The following is a 26,392-nucleotide window of genomic DNA, read 5'->3' on the forward strand; positions in this document are numbered from 1 at the left end:
CTGTGCAACCCTTCGAGTAATTTAAGGGGGAGATTAAACGATCGGAGCGCCACATAAACACGACGACGGCTGCTCGGCTGCTGCAACCGAGCAAATCACTTTTCAATTTGAGGTCACTGAATAATTAATATCGACTTGGAGACTACGGTGTCTCTTCCAGTCTATTAAGGACCCCACGTTACGGCACCCTCTAGACCCACCCCCACATCCCTCCCGGCATCACGGATTTAGTACGGCAGTCCCGGGTTTCGTGGTTTGAATGTTAAGTGTTTGCGCTTGATTTTATGTTACATCCGAATTAGGAGGGTTTTTGTTATATCTTATATATATAAAAGAAGTTTCGTTTGTGTAATAACTGTTAACAATACATGCATTGTGTGCTCTGTATGACACATTGAATGAGATATTTGTTGCTTGTGTCCCATTTAAACTGCGCTGATTAATAACATAAATAAGAAGGAAGAACTTTAAATTAAATAGATCAGATCTATCTGGCAATAAATTTTATTCCCTGAGAGGCCTTCTGGGTTTTTATTAACATTAGGCAAAGACATTATTAACAATAGGAAAGATCATTTTCTGGGAACACTTTTATATCGTCTATTATTATCTAGCATTCCTCGACTTCTTATAATATTTAAATCTAACTAAAGAATACTTTAAGACGTATCTCGCGTTAAGGTTTCCCAGGTGGTATCAGCTGAGAGAACACTCAAGAATAAGTTAACATCTGGGGTCGATGGAATAGCTAGCTTTTTAGCTAAAGGTTGTTTTTGAGTCCTGGCCTATCCATTGACTTACATATTTAACTTAATCCTATTTACAGAGCAAATTTCAGATATATGGAAGGTTGCCAAAATTTCACTGATATTAAAAAAAGGGATTTGACCAGGTAACCAACTATAAGTCAATTTCAATTTTCGCAATTTTTATTAAATCGCAGAGAAAAATATTTGTTCGACCATGTCAAAGGTCTTATTTCCGTTGATTAATTATTGTTTTGCTGTTATTGCTGTCCAGTCTCAGGTTGACGTTTTACAGGGTGTTTTCACAAGTTGAGACCTTGTAAAACTCGTCAAACAAAGCTATTTATTAATATACCCAAAAATAACCTTAATAAAAGAGATGCACCAACTCTTTCAAATAGCCCTGGATAAAAAAAACGCAAGTTAAATCTGGGGAGCGAGAAGGCCAAAGAATGGCTCCATTGTGCGCTATGCTTCTATTAGGACACTCATTATTAAGATGTTCATCAATTTCTTGTCGTCAATGTAGTTGAGCCCCATCATGTAGGAACCACATATTGAGTCTCACATTTAAATCTTCTAATAATTGTAGCAGATTGTATCTAAGAAAATCTAAATAATTTTCACTGGTCCAGCCCAAATATTTGGATCTTTTTACAGCATGTGGATTTTCTACTGCCCAAACACGATTGATGTGAAAATGTTGCACTCTATCTCGTGTAAATGCGACTTCGTCTGTAAATAAAATTAATTATTGATGATTTAAAGAATAAATAATTAAAGCATATCAGAATGGTACAAAAATAATTGATTTTGCCAAGAGAGATTATCGTGGACCTATTTCTAAAGTAGTAGACATTTCCACTAAAACAGTGAAATCAACAAATCGACAAAAAAGCATCAAATTTGCTAGAGAACATTGAAAAATGGAATACTTAGAATTATTTAGTGTGACGAGTGTTTAATCCAAGGTACTAGTTGCCAACAATAAAATATGGATGATGATATGGAGAGGATTATATGTATGGGGTTGTTTTTCCATGTCCACTTGTTGTCACACACACAAAACCTCTGCTACCAAATAGATATAGAGATATCAAGTTACATAACATAAAAAATAAATAGGATTTATTTAATGCAATAAACTTGAAACAGGATTTTATGTAGTACAAATTTTTAAGAAATTCTAAATAATATGTTTCAACTAATAATCTAATGTTTTTATTTTGTGACTTAAAACCTGAATGTGCCTATTAACAGGATTTTTTATATTATATATATATGACCGATTATATTAACTAAATTAACTAAACTTTATCTATATGAATTCAAACTTATAGTCCTATCCACTCTGAAATAGTTGTTTAAATTATTTATTATTTGTATAGATACAATTTCTGCAAGATTTTTTAAAATGTTTTTTTCTTTCTTTCGTAGTCGTAGTGACGTTACTATTTACGTAGCTGTCATAAATAGTAGAGACATCTTTTTTTAAATTGATCTGACTTAAAGTAACTGAATTATCATAATTTTCGAGACATCTTTTTTTAAATTGGACTGACTTAAAGTAATTGAATTATCATAATTTTCAAAAGATTCATATGCTATTACATTGAAGATTATTTTAGATTCTACTAGTTTTGTGAGATGTTTCCAAACTTTTGTGGAACACTATAAGATAAAATTTCAAGAGAGTAAGTTTTAGTTTTCAAGTTATTGAACCTCAAAAACTCTCTTAAAAATCAATAGTCATGAATACGAAAACATATACACAATGAAAATACGTAATAGTAAAATCTAAAAAACCGTATCTGCGAATTAAAAACACCAATTTGTATAAAAACATTTTACGCGGAAAAAAAACTATGTCCATCATCGGTATCCATTAATAATCGGGCAGATGGCTTTTAAAATGTATCGTTCAGATCGGCCGGTTTTATTTATTCGCTCGCACACCGTATCCGTTAAATTTTCGCCAAATAATAATAAAATTTAAATTTATATTTCAATGAACACGTCCGGAAATAAAAACAAATATTACGAGCGAGCGGCAGCCGGGGATATTTTTATTGGCATAACGATGGCGGCGGCCATATTATAGAGGCAGATGTAATTGAAAAATGTCGGAAATACGAATGCATTAATTTAAAACAAATATAAATATAATAATTGAATTTTGCGCTCCGCTCTGGCGCGACACTCTAATCATTATATTTTTTAAAATTTTATTTAACAAAAATATACCGGTTTTTAATATATATATCGTTGTTTAGTCATTTTGGAAATACAGTAGGCTCGCGTTAATGTAAACTCAAAAAATTTCGACGTAGTCCACATTACTGAAATGTTCACATTATGGAGATTATATTAAAAATAGCTAAAATTAAAATAAAAGGGAACTATATTGTACTTTATTTATGTTTGTATTTATTTATAACAGTTTTAAGCATTATACAAAAGTTTTATTTAAAAAAAGATGTAATTTTTGTTTGCACTTTTTTTTGCGACAGGTTAAAGGCTACAGCCTTTTCTTCTAAACCTTTTAGTGTAATAATGTCCTTTATGTCGATATAGTTTTGATTGGCCCATTGTGTGACAATTTTCAAGGCTGCAAGAGGCTCCAAATGCGTAACTTTTTTTTCTTCAAAAGTTAATATCTCGCAGGCACTATCTTCTGAATCATTGCTATCGAGATTTTCCTCCACTGCGTCTGTATTCCATTCCTCAATGTCTTTGGGATTATAATCAATCTAAAAACAATCATTTCTCAAACTATTACAGACTCTCTTCTTTTAATTTCCAAAAATCGAAAATTAAAAGGAGTAACTAGCACTAAATAATAACTGGTCAATTGTTTGAAGCAATGCAATGGTTTCATTAACTGCAGCTGCTCTAACATCATTTTCCCACATCTCTTTTAGTCGAGCTAAAGGTAGGTCATCCTCCTCCAAATTTTTTCCCAGGCCATATGCAATATTGCATAATAGCATCTCTTAAAGTAATAACTTTTAGGGCCTCAGCTAATAGGCCTTTTGTGTAAAATAGTTTGGTTATTCGCAAAACATTTTGGTCTAATGGTTGAATTAATGGTGTAACATTTGGGGGCATGTAAAAACAAAAATGTGTCCATCAGAAGTTTTTAATTCTTCTGCCGGTGGATGCGAAGGGGCATTGTCTAACAGGAGAACGGCTTTTAAAGGAAGGTTTTTGCTTTGTAAAAATGATTTAACCTAAAAACCCAATTTAGTCTTAAAAAAATTAAAAAGCAAACAAAACTTTCACTTACCAACCAATTTTTAAAAATTTCCTGCGTCATCCAGGCATTTTAGTGCTTTTACAGATTATCAAATCCTTTAAAACATCTGGGTGATTTTGCTTTTCCTAGTACTAAAGGCGTTAGTTTGTGTGATTCAAAAGAGTTATTCTTTGTTTAGCTATTTTTAGACCAGGCGCCGTTTTTTTAAAAATTGCAACATAGGTTTTATCTGGCAATAACTTCCAATATAAACCCGTCTCATCTGCATTATAAATTTGATCTTCACTAAGATTAAGCTGCTTCGTCTTTTTTCTTAAGCCTTCAATAAAGGGATTTACAAGGTGAGGCTGCGAGGACAACTTTTCACCTGCAATTTTAAGCAGCCTTATACCATATCGCCATTTTTTGAAGCCATCCATCGCTTGCATTAAATTTTCTATGTAAATCTAGAGCCTTTTCTTTAAGCATAACACCCGTAACTGGCAAATTTCGTTCACGCTGTTTGGTAAACCATTTATACAGCAAAGTTTCCATCTTGGGGTTTTCTGCACTTTTTTATTTTATTAGGTCTTAAACTCTCTCCAACAACTTTTAGAATTTTTTCTTCTTTATATTTAATTGCACAAATAGTTGATTTTGTTATTTGATATTTCTTTGCTAGTGCAGTAACACTCATACATATGATTTCTCTTAAAGAGTTAAACACTTCTTATTAATTTTAACCATTTTAAAAGGCCACTGCGCAAGATGCGACGACACTCTCTCTTATCTAATAAACATCAACTAAATGACCAAACAACGTTTCAAATGCGTAAACCCAATATCCACTAACAAGCCTAGACAAGTCTACACAGGATTACTAAAGATTTGTTAAAATTCACATTATCGAAATATGGGTTTGTTCACACTATAGAATTGACATAGAAAAATATTGGTGTTCACATTAATGAGTTGTTCATAAAATCGTAAGTTCACGTTAACGCGAGTATACTGTATCATTTAAACAATGATTATAAAATAAGACAAGAATACTGCTTCGCCACGAGACGCTACTGATGCTCACTACACAACAACAACACGAAAAAAAAACGAGGGATGTAAGGGAGGAAAGCGGATACTGAATGAAAATAAAGGGTGGCATTAAGTTGGGTCGAAGGGAGCCGGGCTAAATGGATTAGATCCGGACAGAAGGGAACGGAAAAATATTACCACAATCGCTTCCCTGATAAAAAGGTGCTACTTTTATCCTGATGGACGACCCATCCGACTTGTTTATTTGGCGAGATTTGCTTGTTTTTTTTTCTTTTTCCGGAAAAGGGGTTTTAAGTAATTTGACATTTATTACAAATTATTGTTCATTTATCACATAATGATTTGACCCGAGAAGCAGTAAATATAGGGTGATTCATAAGGAAATGTCAATACTTCAGGGCCCAAAAATAAACATAAAAGTCTGTACAAATGTGGCTCCGCAAGGCCTTTGTTAGTAAATTAAATATTTCTCTTTTACCACAAGTTATTATGAGCATCGCTTTCGAGATATTTGCATTCAAAGAAATTATGACGCATTTGATTTTAATATAGCAAAATTTAATTTTCAATAAAATTTTTGTTCTTAAATTACGGTCAACAATACATAAGCTAGATTTTATAATTTTCAAGAATTCCACCATTTACTTCTACGCACATGTCAGCTCTGTGATGAATAGCTCGAGTTACTCTGTGTATAGCCTCGGCGAATTTCTTAGAGTTTGTGCTCCAGTAATGCTTTTCTTGCATTTACTTTAGTGGAATATACCAGTGAGTTGAACCAACCCCAAAGACTATTGTCTCTGACTAATCCAAAGGATTAATGTCTGGCGATCTAAGTGGTAAATTATATTGGTTTGGTTTAAAAAATCTCTTACACGTAAACTTTAGTGTGCAGAGGATCCGTCATGCTGCAAATAAATGTTTCGTCATTGATTTTCTAGACACCCGAGGCCGTTATTCAATCAATTCAACTTTTTTCCAGGCAGCTGATATTGAGCTGAGTATTTTATTAAAAAATAATTTTAAGTCTCTATAAAAATGTCGCGTATTGCTTGATAATAACTGTGAAATCGTTGATGACTTAAGAAAGAGATTTTTAAAAAATTTAAATATTTTTCTTCTGTAAGACTACCATCGATTATAAATGGACCCCTTAAATAACCAATACCATGGCATGAGGGTTTTGCATAAAACTACCAGTGTTCATTGAGAAGAATATTTATACCATCACGCGTAAACTTCATCAGTGAACAAAACATACACTGTCGGACAAAAGTAGAGCAACACTTCCAGAAACATTTGCAAATACCGATTTTAAAATTATAAATGCATGATAATGTATACAAATCACAATCAAAACAAATGATTTTATTTTGACGTATAAGTTTGAATGCTTCATAGTAAAGCGTAGTAGCAAAGCAACATTCAAATAATTTGTTCAAAAGAAGGGTTTTAGCAAAAGTAAAGGGATAAAATAATTGTGTAAGGTGATTTTTATATTTTTTTGAACATTTCTGTGTAAGATTAATCATACCGAGAGGAATTCCAATTTCAAAAGACTTGAAGCAAAGAGTTGTGAATGGATTCATGGAAGGTAACAAACAAGCCGATATTTCAAGACAGTTTGAGTTACCCCGGTACACTGTGTTCAAAATAATATCATCGTATAATGAGAGGGGACATTCAGAGAAGTTGCCAAAATAAACATCATTAATGACTGACAGACGCATCAAAAGGATTTCCCAAAATGATCCTTGGAAGTCCGCACCTCGAATTATTGCCGAAATTCCAGAAATAACGGTTGGTATACGAACAGTACAAAGGTTAGTAGACGCAAAGTTATTTAGTAGACATCCAGCTAAAAAGCCGTTAGTTTCACTAAGAAATAGAGCAGCAAGGTTGGCATTTGCACGCCGGCATTTAAGCTGGATCGTCAATGACTGGAAAAAAGTTCTATTCAATGATGAAACGCGCTACAAAATATTCAATTCTGATGGAATGAGGCGTGTGAGGCGACCAATCAATACAAGGTTTAATCCTAAATACGTAACACCTACAATTAAGCATGGTAAAGGTAGTGTATTTTTATGGGGTTGTTTTTCATGGAATGGGCACTTTATTAATGATACGATGGACCGATTTGTTTATAGGGATATCATGCAGAATGTTATGCTTCCTTATGCAGAATGGGAAATGCCATTGTGTTTTATTTTTCAACAGGACAACAAACCAAAACATTCTTCACAAGCTGTTCAACAGTGGTTTCGGGAAAATAACGTTTGTGTTTTACAGTGGCCAGCACAATCCCCAGATCTTAACTTCATTGAGAATCTCTGAGAAGAAGTAGAACGTCGTATTCGTACCCAAATGTTTCCAAATAAACAATCCTTAATAAATAAAATTAGTGAAGTTTGGACAAGTCTTCCCGAAAATGTCATTCAGAAGTTGATTGCTTTAATGCCGCGCCGTTGTCAGCAAGTAATTAATAATATTGGATATTCTATCAATTACTAATGTATTAGTTTCAATAGTTTTTGTTGTTAAATTTGTTAAATATTTTTTGTCGAACTAAAGTAAAATAAAATACTGTTAAACCCCCATTCTTATCAATTTTTATAATCATTAATATTTACCGTTCTTAAAATGATTAAAAGTACACCAAAATGTACTGAAATATTCCTTTCAGTGTAAGGATAGTGTAACATTAAGCTTAGCGAAAAATCACAACCCAATAATTTTTTTTATTCAAACATGAATAAAATTGAACTTTGTTGCTCTACTTTTGTCCGATAGTGTACCTCTACAAACCTCAATTTTCATTTATCTAATAAAGAATTGCATTCTCACCTTAAAATTACCCTCCTACTAAGGAAGATCAAACGAAGGCCTTCCGGGCCTATATTTGTATAGACTTTTCTGTTTATTTTTAGACCCTGAACGATTGATATTTCCTCCTGTATAATATAAAATATTGTAGAAAAGTAACATTTTCATATGTCTGTCTCAGTCTAAAGATTAGTAATAAAATGATGTTATTAGTAATAAATTGCGTAAACTATACGAATGAGAAAAATTCAAAGAGTTTGTCCCCTTGCCGCTACCGTAAAAGGGTGACCCTATAAAGGAAGAACGTCCAGATACTTAATTTTATTAAAAATAATCATCTACAAAGTTAATTATTTCTACGCTACTGGTTTTATTCACAAAAAAAAACGCCAACTCGAGTTTCTTTAAAACGGAAAATTCTGTGCAAGTTTCAAGCTGGCTGCCGGCACTCTCATTAAGGAAATTAAGTAAAAGCCCGGCTAAGCCCTTTTTTACAAGATTTTATTTGCCATCGGGATTTTATTTTCGTTATTTTTTTTTTCCTTCTGTTTGTTCGCTCCAGTTTAGAGGGATTTATTTGGTTTGTGTCTATAAAAGTTACTTCGTCGCGCTCGTTAATGGCTGGTGGTTTTTGTTCGATTGCGGCGCATTTTTAAGTACATAAAAAAATCGAAAATTACATTTTCTGTTTAAAAATTCCTTAAATAAGAGTTCATTTAATCCATCATCATTCAAGAGACTTGTCATATATATATATACGTAATAAGTCCCACTTACGAAGACAATGCGATAGCGAATCTTAACAGCATCAGTGTGAGGGTCATTGTCGTCGTTTGTCCTCAATCATCCCCAAGTGCTCTTACAGTAAATACGTATACGGACAATATGTTACTTTAGTGGTCATATTGCCACTCTTGTTACAAGGACATTTATACAGGGTAGTCGGTTTTATATAATAGTTAACCTCATTATATCCGGTGACCCAGTAAGATGGGAACACTTTTTTACTTTTCAAGATCATAAGAGCATATTTTGACATATCCTATTATTTTTTGTTACTTCCGGTTTAATTTGAATCTAGTCTAATTCAAAGAATAAAATAGTTATTAAGTGTTCCCTTTTGCCTGTATAGCCGGTATAAATACAAACACAAATATTCTTGATTACCAACAAATTCCGATATACAAATACAAGCAACGTCAATAAAATAAAAATAAGAAATCATCAAGGATGTTTTTATACGTTCCATTCCAATATAGCTATACTATTTAAAAACACAAAATTATATTTATTAATTTAAGAAAAAAACTGAAAGAGGAAACACACTGATCTAATAACAAGGAAGCCTTTTTAAATTTCTCATGGTTTGGTATTACTTGTACCTCCTTAGGAAGTTTACGAAATTAATAATTACTGATTATTAATAAAGACATTTTTAGAAAAAAGATGTGTTATGCCTCAGAAGAATTAACTCATATCTGCTTTTTTTTACTGATTAAATCAACTGGCCAGTCATATCTGCTTCTGATAACAATGTTTAGGTTTTGATAAAAATTAGTGTTAGCATTTAAAAGATCTGTATTTTTTTTTATAAACATTACTAATTAAGCATGGACAGTTAGATGGCCTAGTTGTGAAAAATATCACCGGCACGATATACTTGGTGCAAGATTTACCATGGCCCTAATTATATGCTTTTGAGCAATTTTAATGGACATTAACTGATACTGTACATTTAGAGTTTTTTTTAATTTTAGCTAAATATTATGACTAGTTGAGTATTGGATCTCGGCCTTGTAATGCCATAGCATATTTAATAAAAAAATCGTTTAAAGCTACAGCATGAAAGTTGATTAAAAAGCAAACAAGCGTGTGCACGTTACAAAATAATGCAAAACAAAATTACCTACATTAACATGTAAAACTCACTCTCATAATTTAATTTTCTAAACATTCCGCTGCATAGAGTAAATAAATTTATATGTATAAGCTACGGCACGTAAATTATTTAAAATTACCGCCCCGCCGCCGAAGCGTTTTAATGCGAAACGCGAGTTTTTGCTAAATTTTCACCCTCAATGTACCATTTTGTAATTTTTAATTAATCAAAACTGGCTTTTTGCGTTTATCGTTTAGATTTATATAACTAAGCTCTTCAAGAATTTTGAATAACATCCATCACAAAAAGCCTCACGATACTTAACGACCCAATAATTTAGACAAGTTAAAGGCCTTAAAACATTTAATAATTATAAAAGCAAACATTCCGTTTAATACCGTAGAAGGAGCGGTGCGGAGCGGATATAAAATTTACGATTATACACAAACCGACATAAAAAAAAAGCATATTAATTTTTACTCTCTTATTTATGACGGATCCTTCAAAACGCACTCGTAAAATTAAATATAAGGGCCACGTCAATTTCAGTAATATAATATAATGCGAACGGGCAATAACGCGGGATTACGACTTTATCACCAGAGAAGGCGTAAAACTTTATGGACCCATAAGCGCATGCATATTACTTGAAATATGAAGTGGTTTTTAAGGGCGAACCATCCATTTAATATCATTTACTATGTTTGTCCACCCAGTTATAGACCAAAAGCATCAATATCATATTCTACTTATTAATTCACGATTAAAGAAACAAGCGCGTTTTTTGTAATAAACAATTTCTATACTGAGTGCCGCTAGTGGAAACTATACTGCATTATTTTAAATACAACACCCTATATATTATGACTTTTTACAATTATATGATATATTCTGAATGCTTTTTGTATAGCAAACCAATGTTTGTTAAATATGACCTACCAGACTAACGAAACATATAAAAATAAAACATAAAAATTTATTCTAGATTTATTGCAACTAATGTATATTAAAAACACTAAATACATATATACAGGGTGATTCAAAATTGAGTGCAAAGATTTCAACGACGTATTTACCAGCCAAAAATGAGAAATTTTTCATAAAAAACGTACGTCCTAACTTGTTTCGTTTTCTAGATACAGAGAGTAAAAGTTTTTGTAGTAGAGTGTAAAAGTAATCAAACATGCAAGTGCGATACGTCATTTTAAAGGCAATTAAAAATACTTTTTAAAAATGAGAAAAACCAATATGGCGCCCATAAGAAAAAATAAAGTTGATGATGATCGAAAAAAAAACGAAACGTCGGATTAATTTTTTTTGCATCATGTTGTAGGATATAAAAAGTGGCAATGAAACACTGTTTTTAGTTTTCCGATATCTCTTTAACCTTTGTGCTACCAAGCTTTTGAACGAACGAGTAGTACCAAGGGGGTACATATTGTACATATAGTATTGTACATATTGTACCCCCTTGGTTGTTCCTGTTTTTTTTTCAAGTATGGATAGGAAAATCTTACTAAGCATAACGAAATATCAAATTTTATTCAAAATAAAGTTAATTTTATTGAACATAATAATATGAATATAACATAATTCAATTTCAATTGTCATTTTGATTGCACCTGTTACAATAATTAGTTTTTTTTTGATGGCCGTGATTTTTACAAAAAAAATTCTTGCAGTTTTCACAATAAAGCCGGCACTTTTTGTCATCCTTTCTTGGGCAATAATGGCAGCGCCCAAATGACCCTTCTGGATTTGGCGGCATAGGCAAGATTTCTTGAGGTAGCACTTGATTCATAGCAGATATAACTCTTTTTGGGAAGCCGTTTAGATTTGTCATTCTTCTGGCTACGTGCGGTTTTACGAGGGCAAGTCCTACGTCAAGTAAAAATAATCTCCTGTTGTCCATTTTTTTTTCCAGTCTGGAAACTTTATTTTCCATAGTGAATATGATTTTACGCCAGCTATATCAATAATATTTTGGAAAAGTACAAATGGATACCTTTTTGTATTTCTTTGTACACTGTACTGATTGACCAATTTGTCCATAGTATCTACGGCCCCTTTTGTATTATTATAATGGAGTATCATGTCTGGTTTGAAGTCATTTTCTATTCCACTTATGGCCTTATCATGATGTTCGGTGTTCAAGGTTAAAAACGCGTGATTATTTTTTCGAGAATTGTGCATGAATATATGTTGCGAACCGAAGAATTCAAGCCACAAGCGGGGTACAAATTGTACCCCAGCCAACAAAATTGATTATAATTTAAAAAATATTCATTGTAATTAACCGATTATGATTTTGTTAGTTGACTAAGGTATTGTTAATGGCAATGATAAAAGGACAATACATTTGAAGAATTAATCTTTCAAATATAAGTAATTATTTACGTATGGGGTACAGCTTGTACCCCCTTGGTAGCACAAAGGTTAAATAAAGTCAGTAGAAGGTGAAAACGATTTTGACAAATTTCGATTTTTTTTTGGATATCTGTTGAAGTATCCGGAATTTTAAAAATTTTTAAACGTCATTTTATTAATTTCCAAATTGCGCAACTTTGCCTCCATTTAACCGACCCCGTAACTCTTACGGTTCTCGAATTTGGGACACCCTGTATATAAATGAACTAATAATAATAGGACGTAAAAAGATTTATCAAAACATTAATTTTTATGGTAGTCATACTCATGATTGATTGCTAAAATACCTTAAGAACAAAAGAAATTTAAATGCATTATTAACGTTTATTGTCTTTTGTTTATTTATATTCTTCGTAGAAATCATTATTAAGCAATAAAACATTAAATTATTCTCAGAACCTCGTAATCTTATTATTAAGTATATCACACCTATTTAAATTATGAATTAGGTAGATAAATAAGAAGATACTCAAAGGATTGAAAATTGCAAGAAAAAAAACATTAAACCGCAGTTCCTGAGCTTACATATGTTCAATTTCACGGGCTGGCGTGCAAATGTCCAATCAAAATTTATTTCCTCGTTAATACCAAGAAATCTGGCGTGGCAGTCAATTAAATATTCAAACCCATTAACACCGGGGGAGCGAGCGGCAGGATATTTAGCAGGGGTAGTGACGCGAACATTAACCCTCATTACGTAGTCTACTACATTCGCGAAATCCGGCCCCACTTGAACGCCATCGAGCCACTAAACTTTGCTGAAATCTGTTCATATGGATATCTCGGGAAAACAGGGGCGGATCGTCGACGATTTCCCATTATTATTTTAATAGAAATTATTTGAACAATAGATGTCACTTCTAAGTCGTCGAATAAAACCGTTTTCTATAATGAGACTTAAAAAAAAGTTTTTCCTAGTCTTGAAGGGCGCCCAAACGAGTCAAGGGAAAAACCCTACTAATCCGAAGTTTGAGAATATTAAGGAAACTGGGAAACAAGCCGGGAGTAAAAAATAATTACAGCTCTCAATTTATTTGCGAACTCGACTTCAGAACTAATTTCTCCGCCGGCCGGCTAAACGATGAGAAATAAACGCTTTCTTTTGTTCTTTGCGCCCGTAATGGGATTTCGAGCCAGGTCTGGATTAACGATCATTTTTGCGATATTCCTTGAATGCTTCGTAATTGGTTTCATTCTAATTGAAACTGGCAATGTTGCCAATCTTGATTAAGTTAAAATCGTACTTACATGTCTTTCTTCGGCCGAGTTCAATCCTGCAATAAAAAACGAAATTGGTTAGATATATATTATACGTAACTTAAATTTCGAAGATAAAAAAAATAAAAGGCCGAACCTGCACAACTCAACACCTGTAAATACGCGTCAAGTATGCATATTAGTCCGGTAAGGATTTTTAAAAATGAATTATGATTTATATAATTTGCCTCCCTGTACAAAACTATAAGTAGGCAGGTACCACATGTTCTATTTACTAAATACTAAATTTTAGAGACTTTAACATTGAAAAATTCAACATAACAATGTAGTTATTAATTAAAATATTAAATAATATGAGCAAATTATAGGAGAATGATTTTTTAAAGAGTTCTTTGCGATGCTTGGTTATCAGAGTATTTCTTAGTCGTAGATTTATCCTATGAATATCTCTTCTAAATCGCAAAAGATGACAAGGCATTTTATAATACCTATTTTTTAAAACTGTGCTATGCCACAAAGAAAATATCATTAATAATTAAAGCAATTTATAGTCCGGATGAGATTCTTGAGGTAAATAAATAAATACTTGTTATAGCCGGCCCTGTAACGAAATGGTGAGATCGACCTAGAAACCCAAACTATTATTCTCGGTCGCATCGCATCGTTCCAAAATCCAGCATTAAAAATTCATGACAGGCTTCGGACATTTTTTTATTTTTTTTTTTTTTCATTTTTTTGCTCTTCTTTGCAGTGACGCCCGGCGCCGCCGTTCTGGCAAACAATAAACTCTCTGGTGGAAAACTTGCCGGGCATAAAGCATGAAGCAGCCTCATGAATATGAAATGCCCGCTCGTGGTTTTTAGCACAGGATTTCCTAGTTAATGAGAATATGTTTTTTTATTGTTTGTGTTCTTTTAGACATAGGAATTATTTAACTAATTGAAAGATTAGGCAGACCTTATACGAGCTTTTAAGAGACATTTAAGACCCTAAGACTCAATCAAATTAACAACGCAATAATATGTTTCGTCCTACGATACGACAGCATTCAATGCGTATCGTTGTCATGTCAACCCTGAAGAGTCATCGTCATTACGGAAAGGGAACGTGGAAGCTCTTCGTTCCGGTCCGCCGGTTTCCTTGAGGAATATTCGGGAGGGTGGTTTCTGAGAGGCCGATTGAGGATTTACCGGGACATAAGTGCTTAAAAGTGTTATGCGGAGGCTTAATTAGTGTACTGAATGGGCTTGTAATAATGTTAGATCGGATAAGGGGGGTTGTTTGTTGTTGTTAAACCGATTTTATCGCGAGTTAACAAGTTTCTCTATATCGGAGTCATTGACAGTTTTGGTTTGTGGAAAATTAACGCCTTAGGCATACAATTTTTTTAATGCATCAAAGCCATCATTTGAACTGTCAATTTTTTCATTTTCAATTTGAATCGGATTTTTTTTGGCATTAAATAGGAAAACTCTAGAACAACCTGTATAGCGAGGTATAATATGAGGGGTTCCATTCCAAAACCCGCCTTATCCTTTTTTTTTTGTAGAAAATGAGAGAAGGGTTTGTTCATATTCATCATATTATTCTAAAAGTGGTTTTGTCCATGCGACCAATAGGAACGCAGAATTTTATTCACGTTTCAGAGTGAGTGAAACGTACCGCTGTTCAATGCTTACAACGCAAGATATTCAGAAGTCTGCTGACTTATTTTATTTATTTAAAACAAAAACTGAACTAAACAATTTTATCCCGAAATTGTAGTTCTATCAAAAGCAAGAGCAAAATAAGCCGATTCTTCTAGAAAGTCGATCGCGAACAAATATGTTTAAAAATACGAGAAACAAATAATTAAAATACCGGTATTTCAAAATACTTTAAAGGATATTCTACTTTATGCTCAAACGAAAGAGTCTATTCAAATATTTATTAAAAAACAACATTGTTCTAATGTACATTATTGTAGGGAACAAAATTGTTGGTATAATAAAAAAGAAATGACGAAAGATCAGTAACATTAGTAACCCCAATACGTATTTTGTTATTTTTAGGGCAAGAGGAGACGTTATTTGTGGTGTCCAATCTGTAAAGCAAATTGCAAAACAATTAGAGGTAAAGAACAACTACAGCAACGTGATCTAGGAGAATCAAAGTCAATTTTTATTTAAATAGAGGTGGATTGAATTAACAAAGAGCAGCTGTTAACGAAAAACAAAAATTCGGGACCTCAGAAAGTTTGGCTGACTTGGGACTGTATAAAAAAATTAAGGAACAGCAGAAAAGTATTAGGAGAATGAATGAAGAATGGAGTGAATGTGTTTTGTGAAGAAAGAAATGTTGGAAATATGTTAGGTTTTTTTCTCTTTAGGCTTCTCTCTTGAATGCCTAATAAAAAGAATGACCAACTAAATGCTGTATTCATTTTATTTTATTAAATAAATAAACCGTAAATATACTACCCTAATTAGTATTAGCCAATTATGAAATTTCACTCGATGCGGACAAATTGTGGAATATAACCTCTCATATATACCATATAATTTATGATAGGTAAGTATAGAGACCACATCTAAAGCTATACTATATTTCAAATACGTTGAGAGCAATAAAATGTAATCTTCAGAGTTTTTGTGGTCATCTGTGGTCGTTAGTACTTAGTTAATGAATAAAGCGGGAAATGTAACGCAGAATAGCATAATATTAAATATACTAATTTGGCAATGTAAGCTTCATTGTGTTCAATTTACTTCATTACTTCAAAAGTGTTAAATAAGGTAATATTAATAGTGGGTAGTAATAATACAGTATATAAATATTAAAAATGGATCAGACGTTTACTCCAACGAAAAGAACTTCTAATAATAAATGTACTACGCATACTTTTGCATTAACAGCCAATGAAAAAGCTGTTGTGTTAAATGTGTATGATTGTTTAAAATATGACCACCCTAGTTTTGCTGTAGATGAAGCTGTACAGGAATTTTCCCAAATGACTAGAATAGGAAAATTACCAGTTATAGACTATTGCGAAAAACAAGACAGGATAAGTAGAACCTCGAAAGCATAGTATAGAAAGACCAGCCAGAGTCCTTTATAAAGACACTAAACGTGCAGTTAGAAAAAAAGTTAATTTTTTTATTTCAAAAAGGAGCTTGGCCGAAACGATAGTATTGCTTTGATAAGTAAAAAATTCTTATAGATCACTTTAAATAAAAATGTATTTTGCATAATAAAAGCATAAATGTAAATCAGTTCTACTGGAAAGTGATGTAAATTGTTTGTTTGCTGGAGAAAAAAGTTCCTAAGAACCATCAAGCAGTACTACAGGGAGCAAAAGATTTTATTTGACCTTAATTAAGGACATATTGTTCAAAAAATATGGCAAAAAGATATAAAGAAAGTCCAGATCGGTGACTGCCTAGCACACATCGAAAGTTTGTCAACGGGCATTAAAATGCCATCAGGAAAAGCGAAAAGACTTATAATTACCCATATTGGAAGTAAAGATCGTTTCGTAAAAAAAGGTTTTGAGATCATTCGTATCACGGAGATATGATCGTTATTATGGAGAAATGATAAAATTTCTTGCAGATGATTCGGTGTTCAACGCTGTCATACAATTCACGGCGCATTATATCTTGGAAAAAAACAAGAAATTATGAATTCCTTAACTGACAAGAATATTGAGTTTGAATCCAACATAATAAAAAAAGAGTTACTAGCCATAGCCAATATTCACAAATCTTGTTATTAAAAATGTCCTAGAAGATAAACGAAAAAACATAAAATTACTGTGCTGCAATTATCGCCATATCATTGCGAATTAAATCTAAATATTAATCATATTAAATTAACTTATGTATTTCATATTTACAATATTAAAAAAAAAAATAATTATGCTATTTCATTAATGTTTATTTAAATCAGATGACGAAAAATACATTCTTTTATGATTAAAACCCTAATATGCATTATTATTTAAATTTTTTTTAAAGTTTCAATAAAATTATGATACTTAATTTAATTTATATTAGAGTACCCTGCCTGTCTGCACACCTTTGTCTACCATTTTTACCTTGTACCCCTTTTGCACTCAATAAGGTTTTATAGCGGATTGGGAGAGCGGGAAGACATTTCTCATTATTGTTTTTCGTGTAAACATCACAGCTGTGTAGTGTTAAAGTCTGATGATGATGAGTGAACTCATCGAAATGCGTAACTCTTGACAAAAGATTGGCATTTTCATTAGGAGGAAAGTCTTCCCGCCCTTCCCATCCCGCTATATTATAGCCACTCCACTTCAGGAATGGACTTCTACTTACAAAAAAAAATTACTAATTAGGTTTTAATACTCTCTACCTATTTGAAATAAACTATAACTGAAATGATGGTTTTTATTCGACCGCTATTTCCACATAATATAACGGTCAGACTTATCATTTGGATACATTTCTGAGTCCAAAAAAATATATAACGAGCCCCTTTTTCTGAGAATAAAAAATGTCCTGCTATAAATTTCAATTTATCCAAACCCCTTTTCTTAAAAACAGGAAATCTTTCATTATCTCGACGGTTTAAAAAGTATAAACTAAAAGCGGCTTTTAATTCTTAAAATGCACTCACAACGTCCCGGCCAGCATTTATTTTAATCGCCTACAAAATTACCACTTAGCAACGACGTCCGGGAAAAGGGAGGAAAAAGAAATAAAACCCTAAATTCGGGGTTGCCGCATTCGAAACTCCTCGCAAAGTGGTACAATAATTCTCTTTTGCGTGAAATTTAGTTATTTCGCGTCATGATTTATGAATTGGGACTCCCACTCGGTTGCTGGAGAGTGAAAAACTTTTAAATTGTGCGGAACGTTTGAAATATGAAAGGAACAATTTTCGAAACGGAAATTTTACATTTTAACGTTATCCGATTATTATTAATCACTTACCGCTATTTGATTTGACGTCGTCCGGCCGATGGAGTTCCGGTTTACTGGCCAACATGTTTAAAGGGTGCTGCGCAGGTATCGCTCCCGATAATCCCAAAATGCTCGCTGCTGAACTTGGAGGAGCGCCACCCAAACTGGGATGAGGCATCATGGGTATTGGCGGGGCTGCGTGAGCGGGTAGCTGCGCATGCATTTGCTGCAATAGTCGTGGCAAGTCTGGTCGTTGTTGCTAAAATATAAAATACAAACAAGTTCATTAAAACATGTATATTAGGTACTCAAATAAGCAATTTATTTAACAAATTTAACCGAACTCAATTATGTTAATAATAACAAATATAGTAGTGTAATCAATAAAGGATAAGTACGAGCGCTCGGTAAATTTCAAGGGCCACCAAACAAGAGACGGGAAAAGAAAGACACTCGAAAACAAATGTTTCGAGTTAATAAAACCCTGGGGTGAGCCCGCAAGTATTTTACAATGGTCTCGAATTTTGCTACGAGAAAAGGAAAAACAATTTCGGATGTGCGGATAGAATACGAAATCACGGCTTACAGAAACGAGCCGCATAAGAGCGTTTTAGAGTTGCCTGGGAGGGTTCACATATATAGTTATTTTCCCTCACCGGAGAAGATGAAGAGTTATTCTCCTTGTTCCCTTTTGTTTTTGTACTTAGCAGTGACGTCTTGTTTGTACTCCGACATAAATTTTAACTTATAAAATAAATTTTAGCTTAAACGGTGTAAATATGTAAAAAGAGAGAGAGAGAGAGAGAGAGAGAGAGACGAGCCAATTCGAATTCCAAAGTGCTTTTCTATTAAACGCTATATTTTAATGTAATAAAATTTAAATTTCCAGCGCGCAGCGAACTTGAAAGAAAAAGCAAATTTCCTATTCACCTTTTTCTAAGTCGCTTTCGCGCTGGGTACAACGGAGAGGCGAAGAGGTGCTCCAAGTGAATAACAAAGGATTTCTTTGCCTCTCTTTCGCGATAATCCCATAAGAGAAAGAGTTTTCTGTAAATTTAAATCTCTGACGGAACACTCACCGGCTTCTCTTTATCTTGTATTAATCTTTAAAGTTTATTATCGTTTTCGTTATGTGGCAGATTATGCAAGAATAGTTTTTGCTCTAAATCTTCGGATTGAATTTAATGACATGCTTTCTTGCACAGGGAGACAAAACACCAAAAATACTCTTCTCAAATGCACACATACAATATTAATACAATCTCGCTAATTCTCTTCCCGTACATGCATAGATTGCAAGGTCTGCGGTCGTCGCATAGTAAAACGGAAAGCGGGTAGCTTTTTAAATCCCGGATTAGTCCGACATCGGCCCTTTGTTTCCCGTCTGACGGGCCTCAAAAAATCGAATGCCAAATTAAAAATCGAGCCCGGCACTCGTTTTGCTTGTTTTCCGCCCGCCTGGGTTTTTAAACGAGTTTTAGAGCACACTGATTATTCCGGATGGTTGCAAATGCTTTCTGTACGTTTTTTTTTGTTTTTGTTACTGTTGCTACTACCTGGATTAAATCATATTAATGGCGGTTTAAAGTTTCAACAACTAAGAATTTTTTTCGAGGAGACCTTTCCTCTCTAAACATTAACAACATCAGCACGTTGTTTTATTACTGTCACGCCAATGCATAATAAAAATCCCAAACTTTGGAGGTCGATATCTTGACTTCTATGAGCACTATCGGGAAAAATCTAACGGTTTTATCTTAGTTTTGTCCTTTTGAATCCAATGACACCACCCATCGAAAAATGACTTTTTCCGAATTTTCAGTGTGTGCTCTCATTCAGTTAGTTCTGCTCGAATCCCATTATAACCCGGTGTTTTCTTGAAGCCGCTGGTATAGTTAGTTCAATTTCGAAACGGGATTTTTTCATAGCGTTTTAATTTCCTTAGATATTTTCATGATGTGTACGATCAGAACAAGACATTGCCATAGATAGTTAAAATTCAATTACTGTTATTAAATATAATTATTTTATTACTGGATAATGAATCCAATATACGCATACACAAGTATTATTGACGTATAATTCGTATTAGGAATAAATAAATAAAAATGTTGCAGTGAAACATATTAAAATAAAATTTCCTGTAAAAGTTTAAATCATTTAACCCCGACTAGAATCCAGAGGGGTCCGGATGAAAAATCCAACTGTGCCCTTTGAAGCGATAAACCTATTTGGGACGTATATTACGTTCCATATAAAAGCCGGAAAATACAAGTGTTTTTTTTTTTTTAACTTTTTAGGTTGAATTTAATATAGATTGAATTATTGAAGCTCAAAAATGAATTTCACAAATGATCATGAGCGCTAAGTAATTAACGTAATTTTAACGCAATCCGAACTTATTATGCTGAAATAAATGAAATTTAACTAGAAAATTAATCCGGTAAAACTAACCCGAACTATGTTTATTTTTTCACTATACGTTCCCCCTTTAGACCCCAACGTTTGCAGGGGACTAATTGGATTATCCCGGACTAAAAAGCGCGGGCGCTTTTAAATTCGGAATTAGCCCGACATGGCGCTTTGTTCCATGTCAAGGCAAATTAATAATTGCGCGATTGTCGTAGTTTCTTTTTTGCTTTTTTTTCGGTGTTTTAGTCAATTTGAAGCGCCGCTTTAAAGCGCCGATTTTTTTTATTCGCTTTTTTATTTTGTAAGCGATATTTGGATGGAATGCATTTACGTTTTACCCGATCGATTAATGATTTCGTACCGGTGTAATCGGATTCAACGAGGTCGCAACTGGAATACTATACTTTATTCAAATCGGTTTTATAAAAAAAAAGAGTATATATTTTTCAGTTATGGCATATTTTTTCAAATAGGTGCCTAGCAATTTTTTCTTATTGAGTTTTGACTCAGGAAATTAATGAAATACTTATTAGATTCCCTTAAATAATTTAAAGAAAAATTGAATAATTCTTATAAATTACATATTTAGGTTTCACTAAAGAACAGAGAAACAAATATAATGACACATACCGCAAAAAGGGAACACAATAAAAACAACAAAAGGCCGAGTTTCCGTCACACATTTCAGGAAATTGCTCTTTCCCACCGCCACATCATGCAACACCGAAAGCAGCAAATAAAAAAAAAGAAAAAGCGAAAAGCAAATTCGCATGGAATAAAGCCATTCCACATAATTTACTTTTATTTTCTATTTTAGCGTTCCATGTTCTGGTTTTACAGGAAAAGAGCCGTGAAAAATGTGCCGGAGTGGAAAATGCCGGGCTTTGGAAAATAAAGAAAAGCGCTCGCGGAAATAAATTGGCAAAAGTGTACGAGTGGTCATATGCAAACTTTCGAACGGTCATATATTTTGCACGACTTTTTTTAAATACTAGAATTTAAACTTTTAAAACAACCCTTGCCAGAAGCTCCACATCCAGATTTTTCAACCATAAAAATTGTACTTGTAAGGATCATTTTTTTAAATGCTGTTTGTTTCTATTAAAAATGAATTTCTTAAAGTATACAGAATAAGATTCAAATCTGAATCGTCTCGCTCTATTCAGTTTCTCCGAATGGATCCAACTCGCAGAACGATCCGACTCGACTGCACCATATGGAGAAAATTTCTCCGCTCCACTTAATTTTCCTGTCGGGAATATCGGGAGCAGCAGCCGTAGTAGCAGGACCCTTCCTGCCGCGTCGATAAAGTCGAAAGGTGATTGGAATGTTGATTAGGTAAAGAATAGACTCGGAAAATATCCCGTGTGGGGTAAATCTCTGGCCCTGGGGAACGGTTTTCCAGCAACCGAGGAGAGTGAAAGGTATATTAATATTTTATGGATTTTACCGTAGAATAGTTAGATGCGAGGCGGCTCTCGTAAGGATTACATTTCATTTTGGAGTTTTCACGAGGAGAGCCTTTATTCCAGTTAGGGGTTAATACGTTGAAAGCTTTTATATATATAACATTTTTTAACAAAAATATTTTTTTTTGCAAAATCTTGTAAGAATTTTGAAAAACGCTGAAATAGGTGTCCAATCAAATCCTCCAGAGAATATGTGCACAAATTTTCAAAATTATATCTCATTAATTTTTTGAGTTATGGACATTTTCTCAATTTTCTAGGAAAAAAAAACACATTTTTTAACAAAAATATTTTTTTTTGCAAAATCTTGTACGAATTTTGAAAAACGCTGAAATAGGTGTCTAATCAAATCCTCCGGAGAATATGTGCACAAATTTTCAAAATTATATCTCATTAATTTTTTGAGTTATGGACATTTTCTCAATTTTCTAGGAAAAAAAAACACATTTTTTAACAAAAATATTTTTTTTTGCAAAATCTTGTACGAATTTTGAAAAACGCTGAAATAGGTGTCCAATCAAATCCTCCAGAGAATATGTGCACAAATTTTCAAAATTATATCTCATTAATTTTTTGAGTTATGGACATTTTCTCAATTTTCTAGGAAAAAAAAACACATTTTTTAACAAAAATATTTTTTTTTGCAAAATCTTGTACGAATTTTGAAAAACGCTAAAATAGGTGTCCAATCAAATCCTCCAGAGAATATGTGCACAAATTTTCAAAATTATATCTCATTAATTTTTTGAGTTATGGACATTTTCTCAATTTTCTAGGAAAAAAAAACACATTTTTTAACAAAAATATTTTTTTTTGCAAAATCTTGTACGAATTTTGAAAAACGCTGAAATAGGTGTCCAATCAAATCCTCCAGAGAATATGTGCACAAATTTTCAAAATTATATCTCATTAATTTTTTGAGTTATGGACATTTTCTCAATTTTCTAGGAAAAAAACACATTTTTTAACAAAAATATTTTTTTTTGCAAAATCTTGTACGAATTTTGAAAAACGCTGAAATAGGTGTCCAATCAAATCCTCCGGAGAATATGTGCACAAATTTTCAAAATTATATCTCATTAATTTTTTGAGTTATGGACATTTTCTCAATTTTCTAGGAAAAAAAAACACATTTTTTAACAAAAATATTTTTTTTTGCAAAATCTTGTACGAATTTTGAAAAACGCTGAAATAGGTGTCCAATCAAATCCTCCGGAGAATATGTGCACAAATTTTCAAAATTATATCTCATAAATTTTTTGAGTTATGGACATTTTCTCAATTTTCTAGGAAAAAAAAACACATTTTTTAACAAAAATATTTTTTTTTGCAAAATCTTGTACGAATTTTGAAAAACGCTAAAATAGGTGTCCAATCAAATCCTCCGGAGAATATGTGCACAAATTTTCAAAATTATATCTCATTAATTTTTTGAGTTATGGACATTTTCTCAATTTTCTAGGAAAAAAAAACACATTTTTTAACAAAAATATTTTTTTTTGCAAAATCTTGTACGAATTTTGAAAAACGCTAAAATAGGTGTCCAATCAAATCCTCCGGAGAATATGTGCACAAATTTTCAAAATTATATCTCATTAATTTTTTGAGTTATGGACATTTTCTCAATTTTTTAGGGAAAAAAAAACAATTTTTTTCAAAAATATTTTTTTTTGCAAAATCTTGTACGAATTTTGAAAAACGCTAAAATAGGTGTCCAATCAAATCCTCCGGAGAATATGTGCACAAATTTTCAAAATTATATCTCATTAATTTTTTGAGTTATGGACATTTTCTCAATTTTCTAGGAAAAAAAAACACATTTTTTAACAAAAATATTTTTTTTTGCAAAATCTTGTACGAATTTTGAAAAACGCTAAAATAGGTGTCCAATCAAATCCTCCGGAGAATATGTGCACAAATTTTCAAAATTATATCTCATTAATTTTTTGAGTTATGGACATTTTCTCAATTTTTTAGGGAAAAAAAAACAATTTTTTTCAAAAATATTTTTTTTTGCAAAATCTTGTACGAATTTTGAAAAACGCTGAAATAGGTGTCCAATCAAATCCTCCAGAGAATATGTGCACAAATTTTCAAAATTATATCTCATTAATTTTTTGAGTTATGGACATTTTCTCAATTTTTTAGGGAAAAAAAAACAATTTTTTTCAAAAATATTTTTTTTTGCAAAATCTTGTACGAATTTTGAAAAACGCTAAAATAGGTGTCCAATCAAATCCTCCAGAGAATATGTGCACAAATTTTCAAAATTATATCTGATTAATTTTTTGAGTTATGGACATTTTCTCAATTTTTTAGGGAAAAAAAAACAATTTTTTTCAAAAATATTTTTTTTTGCAAAATCTTGTACGAATTTTGAAAAACGCTAAAATAGGTGTCCAATCAAATCCTCCAGAGAATATGTGCACAAATTTTCAAAATTATATCTCATTAATTTTTTGAGTTATGGACATTTTCTCAATTTTTTAGGGAAAAAAAAACAATTTTTTTCAAAAATATTTTTTTTTGCAAAATCTTGTACGAATTTTGAAAAACGCTAAAATAGGTGTCCAATCAAATCCTCCAGAGAATATGTGCACAAATTTTCAAAATTATATCTCATTAATTTTTTGAGTTATGGACATTTTCTCAATTTTCTAGGAAAAAAAAACACATTTTTTAACAAAAATATTTTTTTTTGCAAAATCTTGTACGAATTTTGAAAAACGCTGAAATAGGTGTCCAATCAAATCCTCCAGAGAATATGTGCACAAATTTTCAAAATTATATCTCATTAATTTTTTGAGTTATGGACATTTTCTCAATTTTTTAGGGAAAAAAAAACAATTTTTTTCAAAAATATTTTTTTTTGCAAAATCTTGTACGAATTTTGAAAAACGCTGAAATAGGTGTCCAATCAAATCCACCAGAGAATATGTGCACAAATTTTCAAAATTATATCTCATTAATTTTTTGAGTTATGGACATTTTCTCAATTTTCTAGGAAAAAAAAACACATTTTTTAACAAAAATATTTTTTTTTGCAAAATCTTGTACGAATTTTGAAAAACGCTGAAATAGGTGTCTAATCAAATCCTCCGGAGAATATGTGCACAAATTTTCAAAATTATATCTCATTAATTTTTTGAGTTATGGACATTTTCTCAATTTTCTAGGAAAAAAAAACACATTTTTTAACAAAAATATTTTTTTTTTGCAAAATCTTGTACGAATTTTGAAAAACGCTAAAATAGGTGTCCAATCAAATCCTCCAGAGAATATGTGCACAAATTTTCAAAATTATATCTCATTAATTTTTTGAGTTATGGACATTTTCTCAATTTTCTAGGAAAAAAAAACACATTTTTTAACAAAAATATTTTTTTTTGCAAAATCTTGTACGAATTTTGAAAAACGCTAAAATAGGTGTCCAATCAAATCCTCCAGAGAATATGTGCACAAATTTTCAAAATTATATCTCATTAATTTTTTGAGTTATGGACATTTTCTCAATTTTCTAGGAAAAAAAAACACATTTTTTAACAAAAATATTTTTTTTTGCAAAATCTTGTACGAATTTTGAAAAACGCTGAAATAGGTGTCCAATCAAATCCTCCAGAGAATATGTGCACAAATTTTCAAAATTATATCTCATTAATTTTTTGAGTTATGGACATTTTCTCAATTTTCTAGGAAAAAAAAACACATTTTTTAACAAAAATATTTTTTTTTGCAAAATCTTGTACGAATTTTGAAAAACGCTGAAATAGGTGTCTAATCAAATCCTCCAGAGAATATGTGCACAAATTTTCAAAATTATATCTCATTAATTTTTTGAGTTATGGACATTTTCTCAATTTTCTAGGAAAAAAAAAACACATTTTTTAACAAAAATATTTTTTTTTGCAAAATCTTGTACGAATTTTGAAAAACGCTGAAATAGGTGTCCAATCAAATCCTCCAGAGAATATGTGCACAAATTTTCAAAATTATATCTCATTAATTTTTTGAGTTATGGACATTTTCTCAATTTTCTAGGAAAAAAAAACACATTTTTTAACAAAAATATTTTTTTTTGCAAAATCTTGTACGAATTTTGAAAAACGCTGAAATAGGTGTCCAATCAAATCCTCCGGAGAATATGTGCACAAATTTTCAAAATTATATCTCATTAATTTTTTGAGTTATGGACATTTTCTCAATTTTCTAGGAAAAAA

At 32.0% G+C, this 26,392-nt stretch overlaps 1 protein-coding gene across 1 annotated transcript in view; it reads right to left on the reverse strand.

Annotated features, from left to right (window-relative positions):
- The window catches only part of LOC126749148 (transducin-like enhancer protein 4), a 99,155-nt gene that overhangs the window by 16,003 nt on the left and 56,760 nt on the right, over positions 1 to 26,392 (reverse strand). The window contains exons 6-7 of the mRNA XM_050458819.1: positions 18,325 to 18,553; positions 13,415 to 13,440 (exon numbers count right to left, since the gene is read on the reverse strand). Coding sequence (XP_050314776.1) covers positions 13,415 to 13,440; positions 18,325 to 18,553 — 255 coding nt within the window. The remainder of the gene's footprint in view (positions 1 to 13,414; positions 13,441 to 18,324; positions 18,554 to 26,392) is intronic.

Source organism: Anthonomus grandis, chromosome 22 (assembly GCF_022605725.1).
Source record: "Anthonomus grandis grandis chromosome 22, icAntGran1.3, whole genome shotgun sequence".
NCBI classification, from domain to species: Eukaryota; Metazoa; Arthropoda; class Insecta; order Coleoptera; family Curculionidae; genus Anthonomus; species Anthonomus grandis.